This window comes from Bombina bombina, chromosome 1 (genome assembly GCF_027579735.1).
Source record: "Bombina bombina isolate aBomBom1 chromosome 1, aBomBom1.pri, whole genome shotgun sequence".
Lineage (NCBI taxonomy): Eukaryota > Metazoa > Chordata > Amphibia > Anura > Bombinatoridae > Bombina > Bombina bombina.
In genome coordinates this window covers 251,759,637-251,780,609 of record NC_069499.1, presented here as the reverse complement: position 1 = coordinate 251,780,609, position 20,973 = coordinate 251,759,637, and the positions used below count along the sequence as shown (strand labels likewise).

Here is a 20,973-nt window from a genome sequence, read left to right as displayed (position 1 = left end):
AAATTCACAATGATGCCTCTTAGTGTTATAACCTGGAATGTTGGGGGTCTCAACACCCCCATCAAACGTAAAGCAGTTCTAAACCACCTTAGAAAGCTAGGCACCAACATCGCACTACTCCAGGAGACGCACTTACTAGACATAGAGCATCAAAAATTAAAGAGGGAATGGGTGAATCAGGTAGTCTATTTGTCACACACCAAAGCCAGCAGAGGACTAGCCATATTGTTCGGGAAACACCTGAAGGTCAATATTAAACACACACACTTAGACCCTAAAGCCAGATTCATGATAGTGGAAGCCAATATAGATTCTACTGACTATGTATTATGTAACATATATGCACCCAACCATAAAGATTTAAAATTCTGGAAAGACCTGATACAACACCTAGCACCCCATTTAGGATCTAACCTGATAGTCGGAGGAGATTTCAATATCTCCCCCACAAGCACCCTAGATAGACAATGGCTGGCGCCCTATAGAGTTAAAGACCCCAGGAGAAACTATAAGGCTAGGTATGAAGCTAAAATTTTTAGCATGTTTGAAACAGACCTCAACACCAGCGATGTTTGGAGATTGCTCAACCCAGAAGGCAAAGACTTCACATGTTTAACTAAAGCCAAACACACACTCTCTAGGATAGATATCTTCCTAGTAGACAATAAATTGATCGACCAAGTACAAGATTGCAAGATCCATGATATATTAATATCCTGTAGAATTGAGAATAGGAGCTAGGGAACACCATACTAACAGAAACATACTACGATTCCCCACATACTTGACGAAATCCGAAACTTTTATCAAATTCCTGCAACACTCATGGACGGACTATGTCACAGATAACGCCGCTCATATTGATAATGTAACACTTTTCTGGGATGCAGCCAAAACTGTGCTGGCGGGTAACATAATTGCATATGCTGCCAAAGTCAAATACAAAACCCAACACAAACATAGAACTTTACAAAAACAGTTAGGGCTGGTCTATCGACAATACTTGCAAACCAACTCGAAAGCAATGTATGATCAATATATAGCTGCGAAGGCGGATTTAGATGCGTTTGCCAATCAGCAAGCAGCGTCGGGATTATTAAAGACAGCAGGCAGATTTTATAGATTTGGGGGGCGAGCGGGCAAATTGATGGTGGCTTTAACCAAGGCGCAGACGGCAAGGGTGCATATTGCTACCCTGCGCTGGAAAGGGCGGTCATATACCACACCTGAGGACATTCTGAGATGTTTCAAACACTATTACACACAACTATACACAAAGCAAGCCCCTGTTTCTGAAGAAACACAGGCACATTTCTGGGACTCAGTGAGGCTGCCACAGATCTCTGCAGATCAATTGGATAAATTGAATGCCCCAGTTACGCAAGATGAACTATCTAGCACTCTAAAAGGCTTGCCTCTGGGCAAGACCCCAGGTCCAGGCGGTCTGCCATCCGAATTCTACAAGGTTCTGCAACCACAGATAACCACTACACTTGTCAGGTTGTTTAACTCCTTCATTCAAACAGACACGTGTCCCTCAAAGGAATTTAAGGCGGCACACATCACACTCATCCCCAAACCAGGCAAAGATCACTCTTTACCGGAGTCTTATAGACCTATTTCACTTCTGAACGTGGACTATAAGCTATTTACGAAAATAATGGCAAACAGACTCAAGATCATATTGCCAGATCTGATCCACCCGGATCAGACGGGCTTTATATTCAAACGTTCATCTGTAGTGAATCTCCGTAGGGTGATGCAGGTTATAGACCATTACTGGAGGGGGGAGGGGTGCGAGAGCGAGGGGTCTGGTTCGGAGGCCTTCCTGCTGTCTTTAGATGCAGAGAAGGCCTTTGACAGGGTAGAATGGCCTCATCTGATGGAGTCGCTGCGCAGGTTCGGCTTTCAGGGCCCCTTTCTAAAGGTACTGAGCAAAATCTATGACTCCCCAGTGGCCAGGATAATCTCTAACGGTATCTTCTCGGAGGACGTCCACCTCCAGAGGGGTACCAGACAGGGATGTCCCCTATCCCCATTATTGTTTAACGTTGCGCTGGAGCCACTGGCCACAAAGCTTAAACAGGTCTTTCCGGGTATTGTCATAAAGAATACCCCCCTCCATCTAGCACTATATGCCGATGACATGATGCGGTTTGTGGATTCTCCACAAGCACACATCTATGATATCCTCCAGACCATAGAGAAATTCGGCGATTTTTCGGGGTATAAGATAAACGCCTCCAAATCGGAGGTCTTGTGGCTTCGTAGACATCCCCACTCCCAGCATAGATTCCCGTTTGTGGAAACCACGGAAAGTCTTACTTATCTAGGCATACACTTGCACAGAGACCCCTCGAAAATCTATAGACTGAACATTTCCAACAAATGCACGCAATTAGCGTCACAACTAACGAATTGGCTTAACCTTCCCCTGGGATTATCGGGCAGAGTCAACTTGGTTAAGATGACGGTATTGCCCAAGATTCTATACCCAATGCTCATGTTGCCATATCTCCTGACCCACACAGACTTGCAGCGGCTTACCAAGGCAATATCCCACTTCATCTGGAAGGGGGGTAAGCCGAGGATAGCGGTGGAGAAACTTTATCTCCCATACTCTGCGGGGGGGCTGGCCCTCCCGAACCTCAAATTATATAATTGGGCGGCCTTGGCTAGGCTGGTACTTGACTGGCAATTAGACACGGGGCACTTTGGAGAAACCAGACTGGAAGCAGCGATGGTTGCTCCAATATCACTGGCATATCTACCTTATGGAAATGGAAAGACACTATCCGCAGATATTCTTCAAAATGTGGTATACAGAGATCCACTCCGAGCCTGGCACAAAATACACAGATATCTAGGGATCAACTCTCCCCCCCCAAAATGTATTCCCATTGTGGGAAACCCTGATTTCCCGGCTGGTTTGGACCAGGGCCCCTTCCGTGAGTGGAGGAGGTCGGGTCTCAAAGTATTGGGGGATGTTTTAGACCCCCTGCTGCACATGGTCCGTTCTTTTCAGGAATTAAAAACCAAATTCCAGATCCCAAATGGGCATTTCTATGCCTACTTGCAGCTGCGACACTATGTAGGGTCTCTGCAGTCGGCCAATACAGGATTTTAGGAACCACCACCCTTTGCAATAGCTCAAACACTATTTCGGGTGGGGTCATTCTCACTATCTCATATATACACACGCTTGCAACAACAAAAAGTACCAATGAACCTAACAAAACTGCTGACAAAACAAAATAACAACTGCACATTAGACTTAACGGCACAAGACATAACAGAGAGTCTTGAAAGAACAAGACAGGCCACACTCTTGATCTCACTCAGAGAATCACAGGTCAGAATCCTACACATGGACTATATCACTCCACACAGACTAGCCAAATGGGATTGCCGAATCCCGGACCAATGTATCAAATGCGGGGCGGCAGCTCCGTCACTTCGGCATTATTTTTACGCTTGTCCAAAGATTAGGAGGTTCTGGGGTCACTGTCAATACTGGCTAAAAATCACATATCAGACAGAGATAGCATTCACAGAGACAGAAATTTTTCTGCTTCGATGGGACGATTCATATAGACAGCTGCACAGATTCCTTTCACTGTATACATTGTTGGCCAGACAATGTATCCTCAAAAGATGGGTCTCTAAATTACCCCCGACAATGGCGCAATTAAAACATATGCTACTTAAACAGCTTTTCATAGAGCAATATGATGTCAGATTAGACACAGCGCGCAGATTACGCCCTTTTCTTAGAAAATGGAAAATATTTATAGATACATTAGACCCATCTATACGAACGCAAGTACTGAAGCCATTCGCCCACTTAGACACTATGCTACAAATGAACAGTGGGGAGGATAGACAAGTTATCGTATGCAACACACAGATGCACGAACCTCTGGAGGTGATGCTGTTCTGAGCAATGTGGGAGAGGGGGACTCTCCTTCCCCCCCCCCCCCCCCTTTTCTTTTTTTTTTTTTTTCTCTCCCCTCTTCAGCTTCCCCACCACTATTATCTTTCCTTTCCCCGTCAATCTCAATCTTGAGTGTAGATAAAGAGTAACAACAATAGAGAGCCAACCCACCAATGGTTATTTGTCAATTGACCTTTGTTTAACTGTATCTAATTGTAATTAGTTATATAACTAGTTATTTGGTTTAAAATGTTTGAAAACTTAAAGGAACAGAACACTTCGTCGAGAACAGACATCGGAATCATGCTATACAACAGAAAAGACTCATTGCTATTACCTCCATAAAGCCAATGCTATTATCGTATGTTGCATTCTACTGTCATGCATAAATGATTGTACAACAAAAAAAGATACGCAATGTATGTCTGAGAAGATCTGTATTGTATTGTGCTGTTGTATATGTTCAGTTTCCTTTAATAAAAAAGTGAATTTAAAAAAAAAAAAAAAGGGACGCTCAAGTCAAAATTAAACTTCCGTGATACAGATAGAGCACACAATTTTAAACAACTTCCAATTTACTTCAATTAAAATGTGTGCACAGTCTTTTATATTTACACTTTTTAAATCACCAGGTACTACTGAGCATGTGCAAAATATACACAATATAAGTATATGAAGTTCAGACTAAGTGCTATTGCATTGTATTTTTATCATGCATTTGTTGATTATGCAAATCTACTGTAATTACTGGTCTTTTAAACACTTAGGAGATGAGACCGGTGACAAACTAAAGTGAGTGAGATGTCACAACAATAATACTTACTGAGAAAGCAGTGCCACAGCACAGGGGAGGGGAGGCACAAGCCTGTGCAGAACCTCATCTGACATAAGCTCCTTCGAATGAGAAACAAAGCTGTGTATAGCTGTAAGAGCACAAGGAAAGGTCAAATTAAGTAGACATATTTAAAGGGACACTGAACCCACATTTTTTCTTTCGTGATTCAGATAGAGCATGAAATTTTAAGCAACTTTCTAATTTACTCCTATTATCAAATTTTTTTCATTCTCTTGGTATCGTTATTTGAAATGCAAGAATGTAAGTTTAGATGCCGGCCCATTATTGGTGAACAACCTGGGTTGTCCTTGCTGATTGGTGGACAAATTCATCCACCAATAAAAAAGTGCTATCCAGAGTTCTGAACCCCAAAAAAGCTTAGATGCCTTCTTTCTCAAATAAAGATACCAAGAGAATGAAGAAAAATTGCTAATAGGAGTAAATTAGAAAGTTGCTTAAAATGTCATGCTCTATCTGAATCATGAAAGATAAATGTTGGGTTCAGTGTCCCTTTAAGGCATTCAGGCATTTGCTATTCTGGGATGGGAGCTAAATGGTTAATGAGTAATGTACTCACCGCTCAGTGCCCCTGCGCGACCCTCAAGGGTCACCTGCCAGGTGAAGGCATCGCCACGACTACGCTCAGTGTGCAGATCCTTAGGAGTCTGTGGAAAGACACTACGCCAAAGTAAGAGCAGCCGGCCTAGGTGAGACTGAACAACAGAGGAGCCTAGAATGGTAGTGCAAAAGAGGGGGGGAGGGGAGACAAAATGGAGGGGGGGGGGAGAAGAAAATGGATAAAAAAAATTTGCAAACACCCCCTAAGCATGTAAATTTGAGACATTTAATAGTGCACGACAATAACATTTAAAACTGAAAGATGCCCTGAGCTAGAAGCTCATAGTTTGATCCACAATATAAACATTAATCTTTATTTATAAAGTTCTATCAGATTACACACTTGCAACCTGACTGTATATCAAGGTTTGAGAAGCAAAATCCTAGATCCTACTGGGTGGATCTTACAATTCTAAGGGCAATTTAAGAACCACTTCTGAAAAAAACCCATAATGTTTGTTACCTAATGTCATGGCAGCAGCTATGAGCAGCCATCCAGCCTGTGTCCTATGCAAGGAGAGACGGCTGTTCTGGTTTGCAGAGCATAATAAGTCTTCTGCTAGGCTCATGATAACCTGGAGAGAAACACAGAAGTTCATGTCACACAGATTCGTCTGCAATAGGATACGAGGCAATATTCAAAAAGCAATTTCTCAATTTTACCAGGATCCTATGATAGCTTAGGATGCAGATTTACTTAAAGGGACACTCGGGTTAAATTAAATTTTCATGATTCAGATACAGCATGTAATTTTAAACCACTTTCCAATTTACTTCCATTAAACAAAATGTGCACATTCTTTTATATTTACAATTTTTGAGTCACCAGATCCTACTGAGCATGTGCAAGAATTCACAGACGGGAAGGCGGCACAAAGCCGGAGGGGTGGAATCCTACCCTACTACATATGCATTTGTGATTGGCTGATTGCTATCACATGGTACAAGGGGAGTGGAAATATACATAACTTTGAAATGTGTTATAAAAAAATCTACTACTCATTTAAAGTTCAGACTAAATGCTATTACATTGTCTTGTTATCTTGCATTTGTTGATTATGCAAATCTAATGTGTTGACTGGTCCTTTAAGCTCTTAAAACATCACCATTCTTTAGAGAATGGTCAAATTGTCATTTTCTTCTTTCTATTATTCCATTTTTTCTTAAAAGTGCTTACTGTAACTGCAAGTCATAGACTTCTGGAAAGATTCTTGGACAAATGCTAACATATTTTTACATCACTAAGCAAAATAGTTACTTAGGTTTTTACAACATAAATACAAAACTTTGATACTTTTTTCCTTTAGAACCCGATGATGGCTTTTTTATACTCCATAGCTTTACCTTGCTCTTACTATGCGGCACTCCCAGTGGGCACAGCCTGACTGACCCAAGTAACCCAGCAGCTACCAGGCTGTATCCACTAACTGCCTCAGGTGAAGATTTTAGAGCTGCCAAACGTTCAGTGCAACGGTCAAGAAGTGGAGTAGCCAGTGAAGGTAAAGACACAACCACACAGCGTAGGCACCAGGCAGCTGCAAGCCGAGCATTAAGGCTGGGATGAAGAGCCACCGAGATCACAGTGTCAAGAGTACCTGAACAAGGGAAAAAGAGAAAGTGAGGACAGAGATATAGAACAATTAAGAAGCAGTCCACTGCTAAATAAATAAGTTACCATTGCTGGAGTCCCGTAACAAAGGGGAGGCTGTACTACCCAAGCCCAGAACAAGATTTCCCAGTTCATGAAGCGCACACACCAGCACATGTTGACTGGCTGAAAGCCCAGTTGCAGAAAATTTTGTCTCGGTGTTACTGTCACTTAATACAGCATCTACAGACCAAAATAAGGAGTAATAAACGGAAAAAAATGATGACAAATATATTATTTATTAGTTAAAAAGAAATTTAATGAATGAAGATAACTCCTACCAACAGCTTTCATGAGCTGGCGGATGACATCACATATTTCACGGGAAGCTGCTAGCTGGGCCTTTTCTCCCAGAAGTTCTCCAAGTGTGGACCGGAGTATATAAGAGGCACAGTATCGAGAGCATGCAGCTTCTATAGGAGTTGAAGTAGCCCTTGGGTTGGAGACTAATTCTAGTATGTGAGACAGAAGCTCAGGGACATTCCTGGAAAGCCACTGTCCCCCAAGTGTGCTGACAAATACAACATAAGCCTGAAAAACAAGAAAGGGAGGCGGGGGAAAATGGTTATCAAGCAGTGTATTCCTGAACAGACACACGTCTCTATATGACTAGTTTTCTAAAAGTAATTTGTAATTGTTTAACACCTTAACCCAAAATGGCGTATATATGTCATGGGGTACACTAAATTGCCTATCGTACCCAATAACGTATATATAAGTTGCAGCATCAGGAGGCTACAGCAGCCTCGGCTATGAAGTGATAACCGAGAGCTGCTGTTACTGAGCTAAATGAATATTTTATAATGGCAACAAGAATCTTTCATATGGCAATCGGTGTTCCGTTTCCATATGAAAGCAGATGCAAGATCATTACAGATCATGACACTGTGTGTGTCAATGTTTGTAACGATCAACTGTTTGTGCCAGCGGAATGTGTGGGCGGGAAGGCGGCACAGAGCTGGAGGGGTGGAATCCTACCCTACAGAAAAACTTTGGAAGGGTGTGGGGACTGCTACACTAAAGAAAAAAACACTATTGTGAGGGGAGAAAGTTAAAGAGCTGTTAGGAAGGGATCAGGGAGTGGGAGGGTATCATACATTGCAGAAAATACATCAATAACATTAATATAGAAAAAAACTGAATTTATGCTTACCTGATAAATTACTTTCTCCAACGGTGTGTCCGGTCCACGGCGTCATCCTTACTTGTGGGAATATCTCTTCCCCAACAGGAAATGGCAAAGAGTCCCAGCAAAAGCTGTCCATATAGTCCCTCCTAGGCTCCGCCCACCCCAGTCATTCGACCGACGGACAGGAGGAAAAAAACCGGAGAAACTATAGGGTGCCGTGGTGACTGTAGTTAGAGAAAATAATTAATCAAACCTGATTAAAAAACCAGGGCGGGCCGTGGACCGGACACACCGTTGGAGAAAGTAATTTATCAGGTAAGCATAAATTCTGTTTTCTCCAACATTGGTGTGTCCGGTCCACGGCGTCATCCTTACTTGTGGGAACCAATACCAAAGCTTTAGGACACGGATGAAGGGAGGGAGCAAATCAGGTTACCTAAACAGAAGGCACCACGGCTTGCAAAACCTTTCTCCCATAAATAGCCTCTGAAGAAGCAAAAGTATCAAATTTGTAAAATTTGGCAAAAGTGTGCAGTGAAGACCAAGTCGCTGCCTTACATATCTGATCAACAGAAGCCTCGTTCTTGAAGGCCCATGTGGAAGCCACAGCCCTAGTGGAGTGAGCTGTGATTCTTTCAGGAGGCTGCCATCCGGCAATCTCGTAAGCCAATCGGATGATGCTTTTAAGCCAAAAGGAAAGAGAGGTAGAAGTCGCTTTTTGACCTCTCCTTTTACCAGAATAGACGACAAACAGAGAAGAAGTTTGTCTGAACTCTTTTGTAGCTTCTAAATAGAATTTTAGAGCACGGACTACGTCTAAATTGTGTAACAAACGTTCCTTCTTTGAAACTGGATTCGGACACAAAGAAGGTACAACTATCTCCTGGTTAATATTTTTGTTAGAAACAACCTTTGGAAGAAAACCAGGCTTAGTAAGCAAAACAACCTTATCTGCATGGAACACCAGATAGGGCGGAGAACACTGCAGAGCAGATAACTCAGAAACTCTTCTAGCAGAAGAAATAGCAACCGAAAACAAAACTTTCCAAGATAACAACTTAATATCTATGGAATGTAGAGGTTCAAACGGAACCCCTTGAAGAACTGAAAGAACTAGATTTAAACTCCAGGGAGGAGTCAAAGGTCTGTAAACAGGCTTGATCCTAACCAGAGCCTGAACAAATGCTTGAACATCTGGCACAGCTGCCAGTCGTTTGTGTAATAAGACAGATAAAGCAGAAATCCCTTTAGAGAACTCGCTGATAATCCTTTATCCAAACCCTCTTGAAGAAAGTAAAGGATCTTAGGGATTTTGATCTTATTCCATAAGAATCCCTTGGATTCACACCAGCAGATATATCTTTTCCATATTTTATGGTAAATTTTTCTAGTTACCGGTTTTCTGGCTTGAAGTAGAGTATCTATCACAGAATCTGAAAACCCACGCTTTGATAGAATCAAGCGTTCAATTTCCAAGCCGTCAGCTTGAGGGAGACCAGATTTGGATGTTCGAATGGACCCTGTACAAGAAGATCCTGTCTCAAAGGTAGCTTCCATGGTGGAACCAATGACATATTCACCAGGTCTGCATACCAAGTCCTGCGTGGCCACGCAGGAGCTATCAAGATCACCGAGGCCCTCTCCTGCTTGATCCTGGCTACCAGCCTGGGAATGAGAGGAAACGGTGGAAACACATAAGCTAGGTTGAAGGTCCAAGGCGCTACTAGTGCATCCACTAGAGTCGCCTTTGGATCCCTGGATCTGGACCCGTAACAAGGAACCTTGAAGTTCAAACGGAACCCCTTGAAGAACTGAAAGAACTAGATTTAAACTCCAGGGAGGAGTCAAAGGTCTGTAAACAGGCTTGATCCTAACCAGAGCCTGAACAAATGCTTGAACATCTGGCACAGCTGCCAGTCGTTTGTGTAATAAGACAGATAAAGCAGAAATCCCTTTAGAGAACTCGCTGATAATCCTTTATCCAAACCCTCTTGAAGAAAGTAAAGGATCTTAGGGATTTTGATCTTATTCCATAAGAATCCCTTGGATTCACACCAGCAGATATATCTTTTCCATATTTTATGGTAAATTTTTCTAGTTACCGGTTTTCTGGCTTGAACTAGAGTATCTATCACAGAATCTGAAAACCCACGCTTTGATAGAATCAAGCGTTCAATTTCCAAGCCGTCAGCTTGAGGGAGACCAGATTTGGATGTTCGAATGGACCCTGTACAAGAAGATCCTGTCTCAAAGGTAGCTTCCATGGTGGAACCGATGACATATTCACCAGGTCTGCATACAAAGTCCTGCGTGGCCACGCAGGAGCTATCAAGATCACCGAGGCCCTCTCCTGCTTGATCCTGGCTACCAGCCTGGGAATGAGGAAACACATAAGCTAGGTTGAAGGTCCAAGGCGCTACTAGTGCATCCACTAGACTCGCCTTTGGATCCCTGGATCTGGACCCGTAACAAGGAACCTTGAAGTTCTGACGAGACGCCATCAGATCCATATCTGGAATGCCCCATAATTGAGTCAACTGGGCAAAGATCTCCGGGTGGAGTTCCCACTCCCCCGGATGGAATGTCTGACGACTCAGATAATCCGCCTCCCAGTTTTCCACACCTGGGATGTGGATCGCAGATAGGTGGCAGGAGTGATCCTCCTCCCATTTTATTATTTTGGTCACTTCTTTCATCGCCAGGGAACTCCTTGTTCCCCCCTGATGATTGATATAAGCAACAGTCGTCATGTTGTCTGATTGGAATCTTATGAATCTGGCCTTTGCTAGTTGAGGCCAAGCCCTGAGAGCATTGAATATCGCTCTCAGTTCCAGAATGTTTATCGGGAGAAGAGACTCTTCCCGAGACCATAGTCCCTGAGCTTTCAGGGATTCCCAGACCGCGCCCCAGCCCACTAGACTGGCGTCGGTCGTGACGATGACCCACTCTGGTCTGCGGAAGCTCATTCCCTGGGACAGGTGGTCCAGGGTTAGCCACCAACGGAGTGAGTCTCTGGTCTTCTGATCTACTTGAATCACTGGAGACAAGTCTGTATAGTCCCCATTCCACTGTTTCAGCATGCACAGTTGTAATGGTCTTAGATGAATTCGCGCAAAAGGAACTATGTCCATTGCTGCAACCATCAACCCTACTACTTCCATGCACTGAGCTACGGAAGGACGAGGAATAGAATGAAGAACTTGACAAGCGTTTAAAAGTTTTGACTTTCTGACTTCTGTCAGGAAAATCCTCATTTCTAAAGAATCTATTATTGTTCCCAGGAAGGGAACTCTTGTCGACGGAGACAAGGAACTTTTTTCTATGTTCACCTTCCATCCGTGAGATCTGAGAAAGGCCAGAACGATGTCTGTGTGAGCCTTTGCCTTTGAAAGAGACGACGCTTGTATTAGAATGTCGTCCAAGTACGGTACTACTGCAATGCCCCTTGGTCTTAGAACCGCTAGAAGGGATCCGAGTACCTTTGTGAAAATCCTTGGAGCAGTGGCTAACCCGAATGGGAGTGCCACAAACTGGTAATGTTTGTCCAGAAAGGCGAACCTTAGGAACTGATGATGTTCTTTGTGGATAGGAATATGTAGATACGCATCCTTTAGATCCACGGTAGTCATAAATTGACCTTCCTGGATTGTGGGTAGAATCGTTCGAATGGTTTCCATTTTGAACGATGGCACTCTGAGAAATTTGTTTAGGATCTTTAAATTGGTCTGAAAGTTCCCTCTTTTTTGGGAACTACAAACAGATTTGAGTAAAATCCCATTCCTTGTTCCGCCGTTGGAACTGGGTGTATCACTCCCATCTTTAACAGGTCTTCTACACAATGTAAGAATGCCTGTCTCTTTACTTGGTTTGAGGATAAGTGAGACATGTGGAACCTTCCCCTTGGGGGTAGTTCCTTGAATTCCAGAAGATAAACCTGAGAAACTATTTCTAGTGTCCAGGAATCCTGAACATCTCTTGCCCAAGCCTGAGCAAAGAGAGAGAGTCTGCCCCCTACTAGATCCGGTCCCGGATCGGGGGCTACTCCTTCATGCTGTTTTGTTAGCAGCAACAGGCTTCTTGGCCTGCTTGCCCTTGTTCCAGCCTTGCATTGGTTTCCAGGCTGGTTTGGTTTGAGAAGCATTACCCTCTTGTTTAGAGGATGCAGAGTTAGAGGCCGGTCCGTTCCTGAAATTGCGAAAGGAACGAAAATTAGACTTATTCTTGGGTTTGAAAGGCCTATCTTGTAGGAGGGCGTGGCCCTTTCCCCCAGTGATGTCTGAAATAATCTCTTTCAATTCTGGACCAAAGAGAGTCTTACCCTTGAAGGGGATATTAAGCAATTTTGTCTTCGAAGATACATCCGCTGACCAAGACTTTAGCCAAAGCACTCTGCGCGCCACAATTGCAAACCCAGAATTTTTCGCCGCTAATCTAGCTAGTTGCAAATCGGCATCTAAAATAAAAGAATTAGCCAACTTGAGTGCGTGAACTCTGTCCATAACCTCCTCATACAGAGTCTCTCTACTGAACGACTTTTCTAGTTCCTCGAACCAGAACCACGCTGCTGTAGTGACAGGAACAATGCACGAAATGGGTTGCAGGAGGTAACCTTGCTGTACAAAAATCTTTTTAAGCAAACCCTCCAATTTTTTATCCATAGGATCTTTGAAAGCACAATTATCCTCAATAGGAATAGTAGTGCGCTTGTTTAAAGTAGAAACTGCCCCCTCGACCTTAGGGACTGTCTGCCATAAGTCCTTTCTGGGGTCGACCATAGGAAATAATTTTTTAAATATAGGAGGGGGGACAAAAGGTATGCCGGGCTTCTCCCACTCCTTATTTACTATATCCGCCACCCGCTTGGGTATAGGAAAAGCGTCAGGGTGCACCGGAACCTCTAGGAACTTGTCCATCTTGCATAATTTTTCTGGAATGACCAGGTTGTCACAATCATCCAGAGTAGATAACACCTCCTTAAGCAGTGCGCGGAGATGCTCTAATTTAAATTTAAATGCCACGACATCAGGTTCTGCCTGTTGAGAAATTTTACCTGAATCTGAAATTTCCCCATCCGACAAAACCTCCCTCATGACCCCTTCAGATTGGTGTGAGGGTATGACAGAGCAATTATCATCAGCGCCCTCCTGCTCTACAGTGTTTAAAACAGAGCAATCACGCTTTCTCTGATATGCAGGCATTTTGGATAAAATATTTGCTATAGAGTTATCCATTACTGCCGTTAATTGTTGCATAGTAATAAGCATTGGCGCGCTAGAAGTACTAGGGGCCTCCTGCGTGGGCAAAACTGGTGTAGACACAGAAGGAGATGATGTAGAACTATGTCTACTCCCTTCATCTGATGATTCATCTTGGGCAACTTTACTATCTGTGGCAATACTGTCCTTACTTTGTTTGGACGCTATGGCACAATTATCACACAATTTTGAAGGGGGACACACATTGATCTTCAAACATATAGAACATAGCTTATCTGAAGGTGCAGACATGTTAAACAGGCTTAAACTTGTCAAAAAAGTACAAAAAAAACGTTTTAAACAAAACCGTTACTGTCTCTTTAAATTTTAAACAGTGCACACTTTATTACTGAATATGTGAAAAAGTATGAAGGAATTGTTCAAAATTTACCAAATTTTCACCACAGTGTCTTAAAGCATTCAAAGTATTGCACGCCAATTTTCAGAGCTTTAACCCTTAAAATAAAGAAAACGGAGCCGGTTACAGTTTTAACCCCTCTACAGTCCCAGCTACAGCCTTTGCTGCGACTTTACCAAACCCAGGGGGGAATACGATACCAAATGAAGCCTTCCAGGAACTTTTCCAACTACTTTCAGATCCTCACACCTGCATCTGCATGTCTTGCTCTCAAAAGTAACTGCGCAGTAATGGCGCGAAAATGAGGCTCAGCCTACAACTGGGAAGGCCCTTCCTGACTGGAAAGGTGTCTAACACAGTGCCTGACGTTAAAAAACGTTCCCCAAGTTTATAAGTGTGAATTAAAAGCATAAACACGTATACAATGCCCAAATAAAGCAATCGATTTTGCCCATAAAAGTGTCTACCAGTTTTATAGCCCATATTAAGCCCTTTATTCTGTTTGAGACTAAGAAAATGGCTTACCGGTCCCCATGAGGGGAAATGACAGCCTTCCAGCATTACACAGTCTTGTTAGAAATATGGCTAGTCATACCTTAAGCAGAAAAGTCTGCTAACTGTTTCCCCCAACTGAAGTTACTTCATCTCAACAGTCCTATGTGGAAACAGCAAACGATTTTAGTTACTGTCTGCTAAAATCATCTTCCTCTCACAAACAGAACGCTTCATCTTTTTCTGTTTCAGAGTAAATAGTACATACCAGCACTATTTTAAAATAACAAACTCTTGATAGTAGAATAAAAAACTACAACTAAACACCACATACTCTTAACCATCTCCGTGGAGATCTTGCCTGTGCAATGGCAAAGAGAATGACTGGGGTGGGCGGAGCCTAGGAGGGACTATATGGAAAGCTTTGCTGGGACTCTTTGCCATTTCCTGTTGGGGAAGAGATATTCCCACAAGTAAGGATGACGCCGTGGACCGGACACACCAATGTTGGAGAAATAAAACACTTTATACTGGCAGACTGTCTGCCAGTACCTAAGATAGTAATGAATGAGTGTGGTTGGTGGGAGGAAAGAGCTGTTTGGGAGGGAACATGGAGGTGGGCAGTGTCACGTGGGAGGGTAATCCTTACACTTGAATACTACAACCCTTCCCAGCTAACTAATAAACCCCTTCACTGCCAGGAATTAGCGGCCTTCTAATTTACAAAAAAACAATGGCAAAGCCATATATGTCTGCTATTTCTGAACAAAGGTGATCTCAGAGAAGCTTTTACAACCATGTGTGTTATAACTGGATTTCTCACTGAAATTTTTATGTACCGATTGTGCAAAGTTTGAGAAAAAGTTTACTTTTTTTTTTTTAATATGATTGCATTTGGCAGCAAAATAGTGGCATGAAATATGCTAAAATGAGCCTAGATCAATACCTTGGGTTGCCTACTTAAAATTTTATATATAATTATTGTTTTTCCACTTGTCTGATGACAGGGTCACGCCCGGAAAACGTTAACACGGATTAAACACCATTTTGTTACATGGAGAGTGTTCTCTATGGACTGTTTTTTGTATCTTACTCTGGGAAGCATCCCGGCTTGACTCTTTACAGGACAGTGAGTGCTGGCTTATTGTACTATCAATATATATATATATATATATATATATATATATATATATATATATATATATACACAAATACACACACACACACAGTATATATAGTATATATCGATCTATATCTATCTATAGTTTTGATAGGCAACTAAAAAAACAAGGCTTTATTTGTGTTAAAATTGAGTGATTGCAAAAATGCAAAAAATTCACCTGTATTTTGGGTAAGTTTTTCTCTGAAATTCATCGTAGCCAAGGGGTTAAATAAGTCAAGGAATGAGACCAGGCACTCAGATCAATTACGCTGCCTTGTCTTTAGTATGGCACCTACCTGTGTGGCTCCTAAACGGACATGGCGAGTAATTGTACTCCCCCCACCCAACATGTCACTGCCTCCTCGAAGGAATCCTGAGTTGCCCCGAAGGAACCCTGTAGACAACAGACTGAGCGCCTCCTGCAGGGTGAGCTTGCGTGTACTCTGCTTTGGAGGAACTGCTATGAAAATATGGAAAGCAAAATGCATCACAAACTACACAACCACAATTGACATAAAAGGCAGTATAGTGCACCTTTTAATATGCACAGCTTCACTCTAAGCAAAATTTATATAATTTAGATACAGGATAATGTCAGTTGCCCTATATTATTCTAACTCACCACCATTCTGTACAGCTTTGGCGAGCACCTTCCCCAGCAGTGTAGAAACAGACTGACGTACATCGTAGCTGCTGCCCTCAAAGGCCTTAAAGCAGAGGGATGACAAACTTTCAAGGTCGGAGCCAGACATAAAGGAAGCCTCATTGTGCAAGGCCAGGAGACACTAGAGATTTAAGAGTATATGTTTAGTCACTATAAAACCTCACAGAAAAATGTATTCACTGTTTTTTTCTTAAGGCATCTCAATAATACAAAGTAGACGTGCTTATATTTTAAAAGGAAAAAACTTAAATTATGCTTACCTGATCATTTTCTTTTCATCTGATGGGGAGAGTCCACAGCTGCATTCATTACTTTTGGTAAATTCAGAACCTGGCCACCAGGAGGCAGCAAAGACACCCCTTCTAAAGGCTTAAATACCTCCCCCACTTCCCTCATCCCCCAGTCATTCTGCCAAAGGAACAAGGAACAGTAGGAGAAATATCAGGGTGAAAAAGGTGCCAGAAGAATAAAAAAAGAAATAAACGGCTGCCCCATTTAAAAAAAAAAAAAAAAAAAACGTGGGCGGGGAGCTGTGGATGCTCCCCGTCAGAAGAAAAGAAAATTATCAGGTAAGCATAATTTAAGTTTTTCTTCTTAAATAGGGAGAGTCAACAGCTGGATTCATTACTTTTGAGAAAACAATACCCAAGCTATAGAGGACACTGAATGAAAAAAAAAAAAAGGGGCGGATAGACGAGGCGGCCCATTCGGAGGACACCACAGCCTAAAATTACCCAAACACCTGACAAAAACAACTGCTTCACCAGAAAAAGAAGAATAAAACCTGAAAAGGACCAGGTAACTGCCCATCAGTTAAAACCAGCAAGGCCCTAGTTAGTAGCTCAGAATCTGTAGATTCCACCGAACACAAAGCCTCTGAGGATTCAAGTCCCGCAGGCTCTAAGCCAGCACTTAAACTTACTCCCGACCCGAGGGAAGGGGACCTCCACATACCCCCTGAATTGAAGAGGAAGAAAAAGAAGAACTCAACAGAGTTCCAAAGACCAACATGCTAGGGTAAAAAGAACCCTAGCCAAACTCCAAGCGCAAACCAAGGATGCAACAGGACGAACTGCAATGACCGAACAAAGAAGGGAGGAAAAAAACCTAAGTCCAAGGGACAATGTAATGTCCCAACCCTGGTGACCTAGAGAGACAAGGTAGACCCTATCCCTCACACAGCGTGCAATCCGCACTATGAAAAAGCGTGCTCCAGATGAAGCCACAGGCTTCCATCTGCTGCAACAGAAGTCTAGCAGACTCCAGCCGTTAACACTAGCCAACCAAGCTAGGCACTGCACCAGGACTCCCACAGAGGAAAATTATGGAGGAGTGCAAAAACCCACTCCCTCCCAGTAAGGAAGTAGGAGAGCTAATTAAGATAAGCGGTCAAGGCTCAACCAAGCAGACAGACCTCTGACCCCCTCTCCAAGGCAACGGACTCAGCACCAAAGCGCCTGGCAATGACTGAAAGCAGGGAAAGAAACCATTCCCCGGACCACCCAGATCCTCAGTAAGGAAAAGAAGGGGAACAAAATTCAACTGTACCAACGGGTAGTGCAAACTCCACCATTTGCTAACAAGACTGGCATGCTAACCAACTAAGCTGAGAGAACATAGGACGAGCTCGGGTTCCAGGACCTAGAGCCTTACCCTACTAGAAGGGACACTCTCAGGCAAAAGAGAGACTACACTGAAACAACAGTGACGGCACGATACCAGAAACCAACCCTTCATGACATCATGCACGCAAAGCAGGGAGGAACCCACTGAACAGATGAAAACCTCCACGGCACTAGGTGGATACTGTGGTATGCCCCAATGTCCCTAATGGGAGGAGAAAGCCAAACATAACCGCTCACAGGCATGGAGTGTGTGGCAGCAGATGGTAAAGGCAATACCGATTGTTGAGGAACCATCCGGCTGCAACAGCCGGCCCAGTAGAAAACCAAACAGCCATTAATCACACTTTTAAGGTGCAGATAGCTGCAACAGATTGCGACTGCAATCTCCCGCCTGCTAGGCAGCTAAACTACCCATCAGGCTATTTCCAAGTCTCCAATAAGAGAAAAACAAAAACAACTGAAAGGGCAAGTGGAAGTCTCAGAACCGGAAGGACTGAACCGCCCAGGCAGAACAGGCGCCACGTGTCTGAATTAGGCCTCGAGACAGAAGGATCTGAACCCAAACAGGACCAGCCTGAAACCAAGGACTATCCCTGTCAAGGCCGCATAGAATCCCCCCTAGAGAGGGAGAAACAGCAGACACACATAGGACTAAACACGTCCATAACAAACTTCCCTAGAAGTAACAGTGTGATCAAACATCGTGAGTATCGATTCCAGACAAACTTCCCAAAGGAAATATAAACCCAAGATGAGCTTTAATCCAAATAAAATAAAATATAAGGAAACCCGCAGGTTTATCGCCTAAGAAGAACACACACACCCGCAGGAACGGCCCAACAGGGACCCTGTTCTACCAAGCTCAAACTGGAAGAGTACTCGATAACAAGACTATAAGAAGATTACTTCATCCCCTTATGTCTAATTCTGCAAGCTATTCGAAGAAGCAGACTGAGAAGTCTCATATCCATTAAGGATGGGATCTTCCGACAAGGCCAAAGCGTGTCTCAAAAGAACACAAAGGCGAGTCAGTCTATACTGAAAAGCACAGCATACCACCACCGGAGCGAAAGACGACTCCGGCCCGAAGGTTGACCCCTAAATCCTCAGGGACAGTCGTTTCCCCAGAGAGATAAAAAGGCCAACCAATGCCTGAAGAGCCCTGGATAACGGAACACAAACAGTATCTTAAACCAACTTCTGGAAGTTGCATATGTGCCAGTGCTAAAATTATGGACATGCAACATTGTGCTGAAACCCCTGGCGGGAAGAAGCTACCTTCCGGAGAAGAATAAGCAAAGTCTGGGTTACCTGCATGCGTAGTAAGCGATGGTGGAAGGGAACTCGCCACTCGGAGGACAGAGGCCCCAAGGCGGATGGCTCAGCGGCCCCTTGATTCCCCAATCGCAAGAAATTGAGCACTCTAATAAGGCATTCAGAATATAACTGATAAGCTAGTATCATTCGGGGCAACTGTATACACACACACTGTATATACTATATACATACATACACATACACACACACACACACACATACATCTTCTATGATATTCAGCTTATGTAGGAAATGCTGTTTTTTTCCCCCAATAAAATAAGAAATTCATAGTGTATGGATACAAAAAAAAATCACTGTTTACCTCCTAATGCAACATGCTAAATTAAAGGGACATGAAAACCCAAAAATGTTCTTTAATGATCCAGACAGAGAATACAATTTTAGACAACTTCCCAATTTACTTCTATTACCTAATTTGCTTCATTCTCTTGATATCCTTTGTTAAAGAAGCAGCAGTGCACTACTGGGAACTGAAGACGGTGGGTAAGCCAATGACATGAGGCATATATGTGTACCCACTAATCAGCTGCTCCTGAACCTACCTAGGTATCATTTTCAACAAAGGATACCAATAGAACAAAACAAATTAGAAAACAGAAGTAAATTGGAAAGTTGTTTAAAAGAGGGTGGATTTGATTTAAATCACTAGTCCGTAAAATAAATTACATAGTGGTTTTCATTTTTAGAATAATAACTATACAGATTATTTCTCCAGTTATATATCATTAGATATGCATAGATAGATCACTGAAATTAATGAAATTATTGGGAGTTGAACTATCTCCAGTTTAATAGGCTAATCATTCATATTTGATTAAAGGGACATAATACTCATATGCTAAATCACTTGAAACTGATGCAGCATAACTGTAAAAAGCTGACATAAAAATATCACCTGAGCATCTCTATGTAAAAAAGGAAGATATTTTACCTCACGATTTCCTCAGCTCAGCAGAGTAAGTTCTGTGTAAAAAGTTATACTCAGCTGCTGCCCAGCTGCAGGTAAAAAAAAATTAAAAAAATTAAGAAATGAACAGCAGCCAATCAGCATCAGCAGTGCTGAGGTCATGAACTCTTTTACTGTGATCTCATGAAATTTCACTTAACTCTCATGAGATTTCATAGTAAACTTCCTTACACTGGATAGAGGAATAACATGAGTGTGCACGAAAGCTCGCTCCTTCCGCTGTCCCGGGACAGACATACTGATTTGCTGCTTAGAATCCTTTACAATGCTACTGAGAAACTTTTGAGGTAAAATACATTTCTTTTTTACATAGAGATATTCAGGTGATATTTTCTAGTCAGCTTTTAACAGCTATGCAGCATCATTTTCAAGTGTTTAAACATTTGGGTATTATGGCCCTTTAACATATCAGCTTTACTTTATTGGAAGGAGAAAAATAATGATTACCTTAATAATAACAAATAAAACAACATATTTCATTTTTAATGCTGGCCCTTAGGTCCTTGTGCAGATCTATTCCACTCCAAACAATCTTTAATTCAGTAAGTTCTTGAAAGTATGGGTTGATTCTGTGTACATAGATTTGCAGGGAAGCACTGGCATTAAAGGGACAGTAAACCTCAATAATAATGTTATATAATTATGCACATAGTGCAGAATTATATAACATTATATTAGCCTTATCTTTATAAAACCTAATATTCCCTTTGATTTTTTTAAAAAAATGACAGTTTTTCAGACCCGCTCTCTGTGCTCTTCTGAGCGGGTCTGTTTTTTTCACACAGCGCATCGGCCAGCTGTATAGTCACAGCCCGGCCCGAACGCGCCATTATACACAGTGCAGCTCGCTCCTGCTCTGTCATGCTTAAAATGTAGTAAATTTAACAAAATGTATAATGACGACTCATGACAATATGGATTTACTTGTTTATATAGTTTTAAAACTAA

The 20,973-nt window shown here is 42.5% G+C and overlaps 1 protein-coding gene across 1 annotated transcript in view; it reads right to left on the bottom strand.

The window, feature by feature from the left end:
- The window catches only part of HEATR5A (HEAT repeat containing 5A), a 373,796-nt gene that overhangs the window by 336,319 nt on the left and 16,504 nt on the right, over nt 1-20,973 (bottom strand). Inside the window, exons 5-12 of the mRNA XM_053697931.1 lie at nt 16,054-16,216; nt 15,728-15,891; nt 7,317-7,566; nt 7,063-7,218; nt 6,732-6,982; nt 5,851-5,962; nt 5,347-5,499; nt 4,758-4,857 (exon numbers count right to left, since the gene is read on the bottom strand). Of these exons, the coding sequence (XP_053553906.1) occupies nt 4,758-4,857; nt 5,347-5,499; nt 5,851-5,962; nt 6,732-6,982; nt 7,063-7,218; nt 7,317-7,566; nt 15,728-15,891; nt 16,054-16,216 (1,349 nt within the window). The remainder of the gene's footprint in view (nt 1-4,757; nt 4,858-5,346; nt 5,500-5,850; nt 5,963-6,731; nt 6,983-7,062; nt 7,219-7,316; nt 7,567-15,727; nt 15,892-16,053; nt 16,217-20,973) is intronic.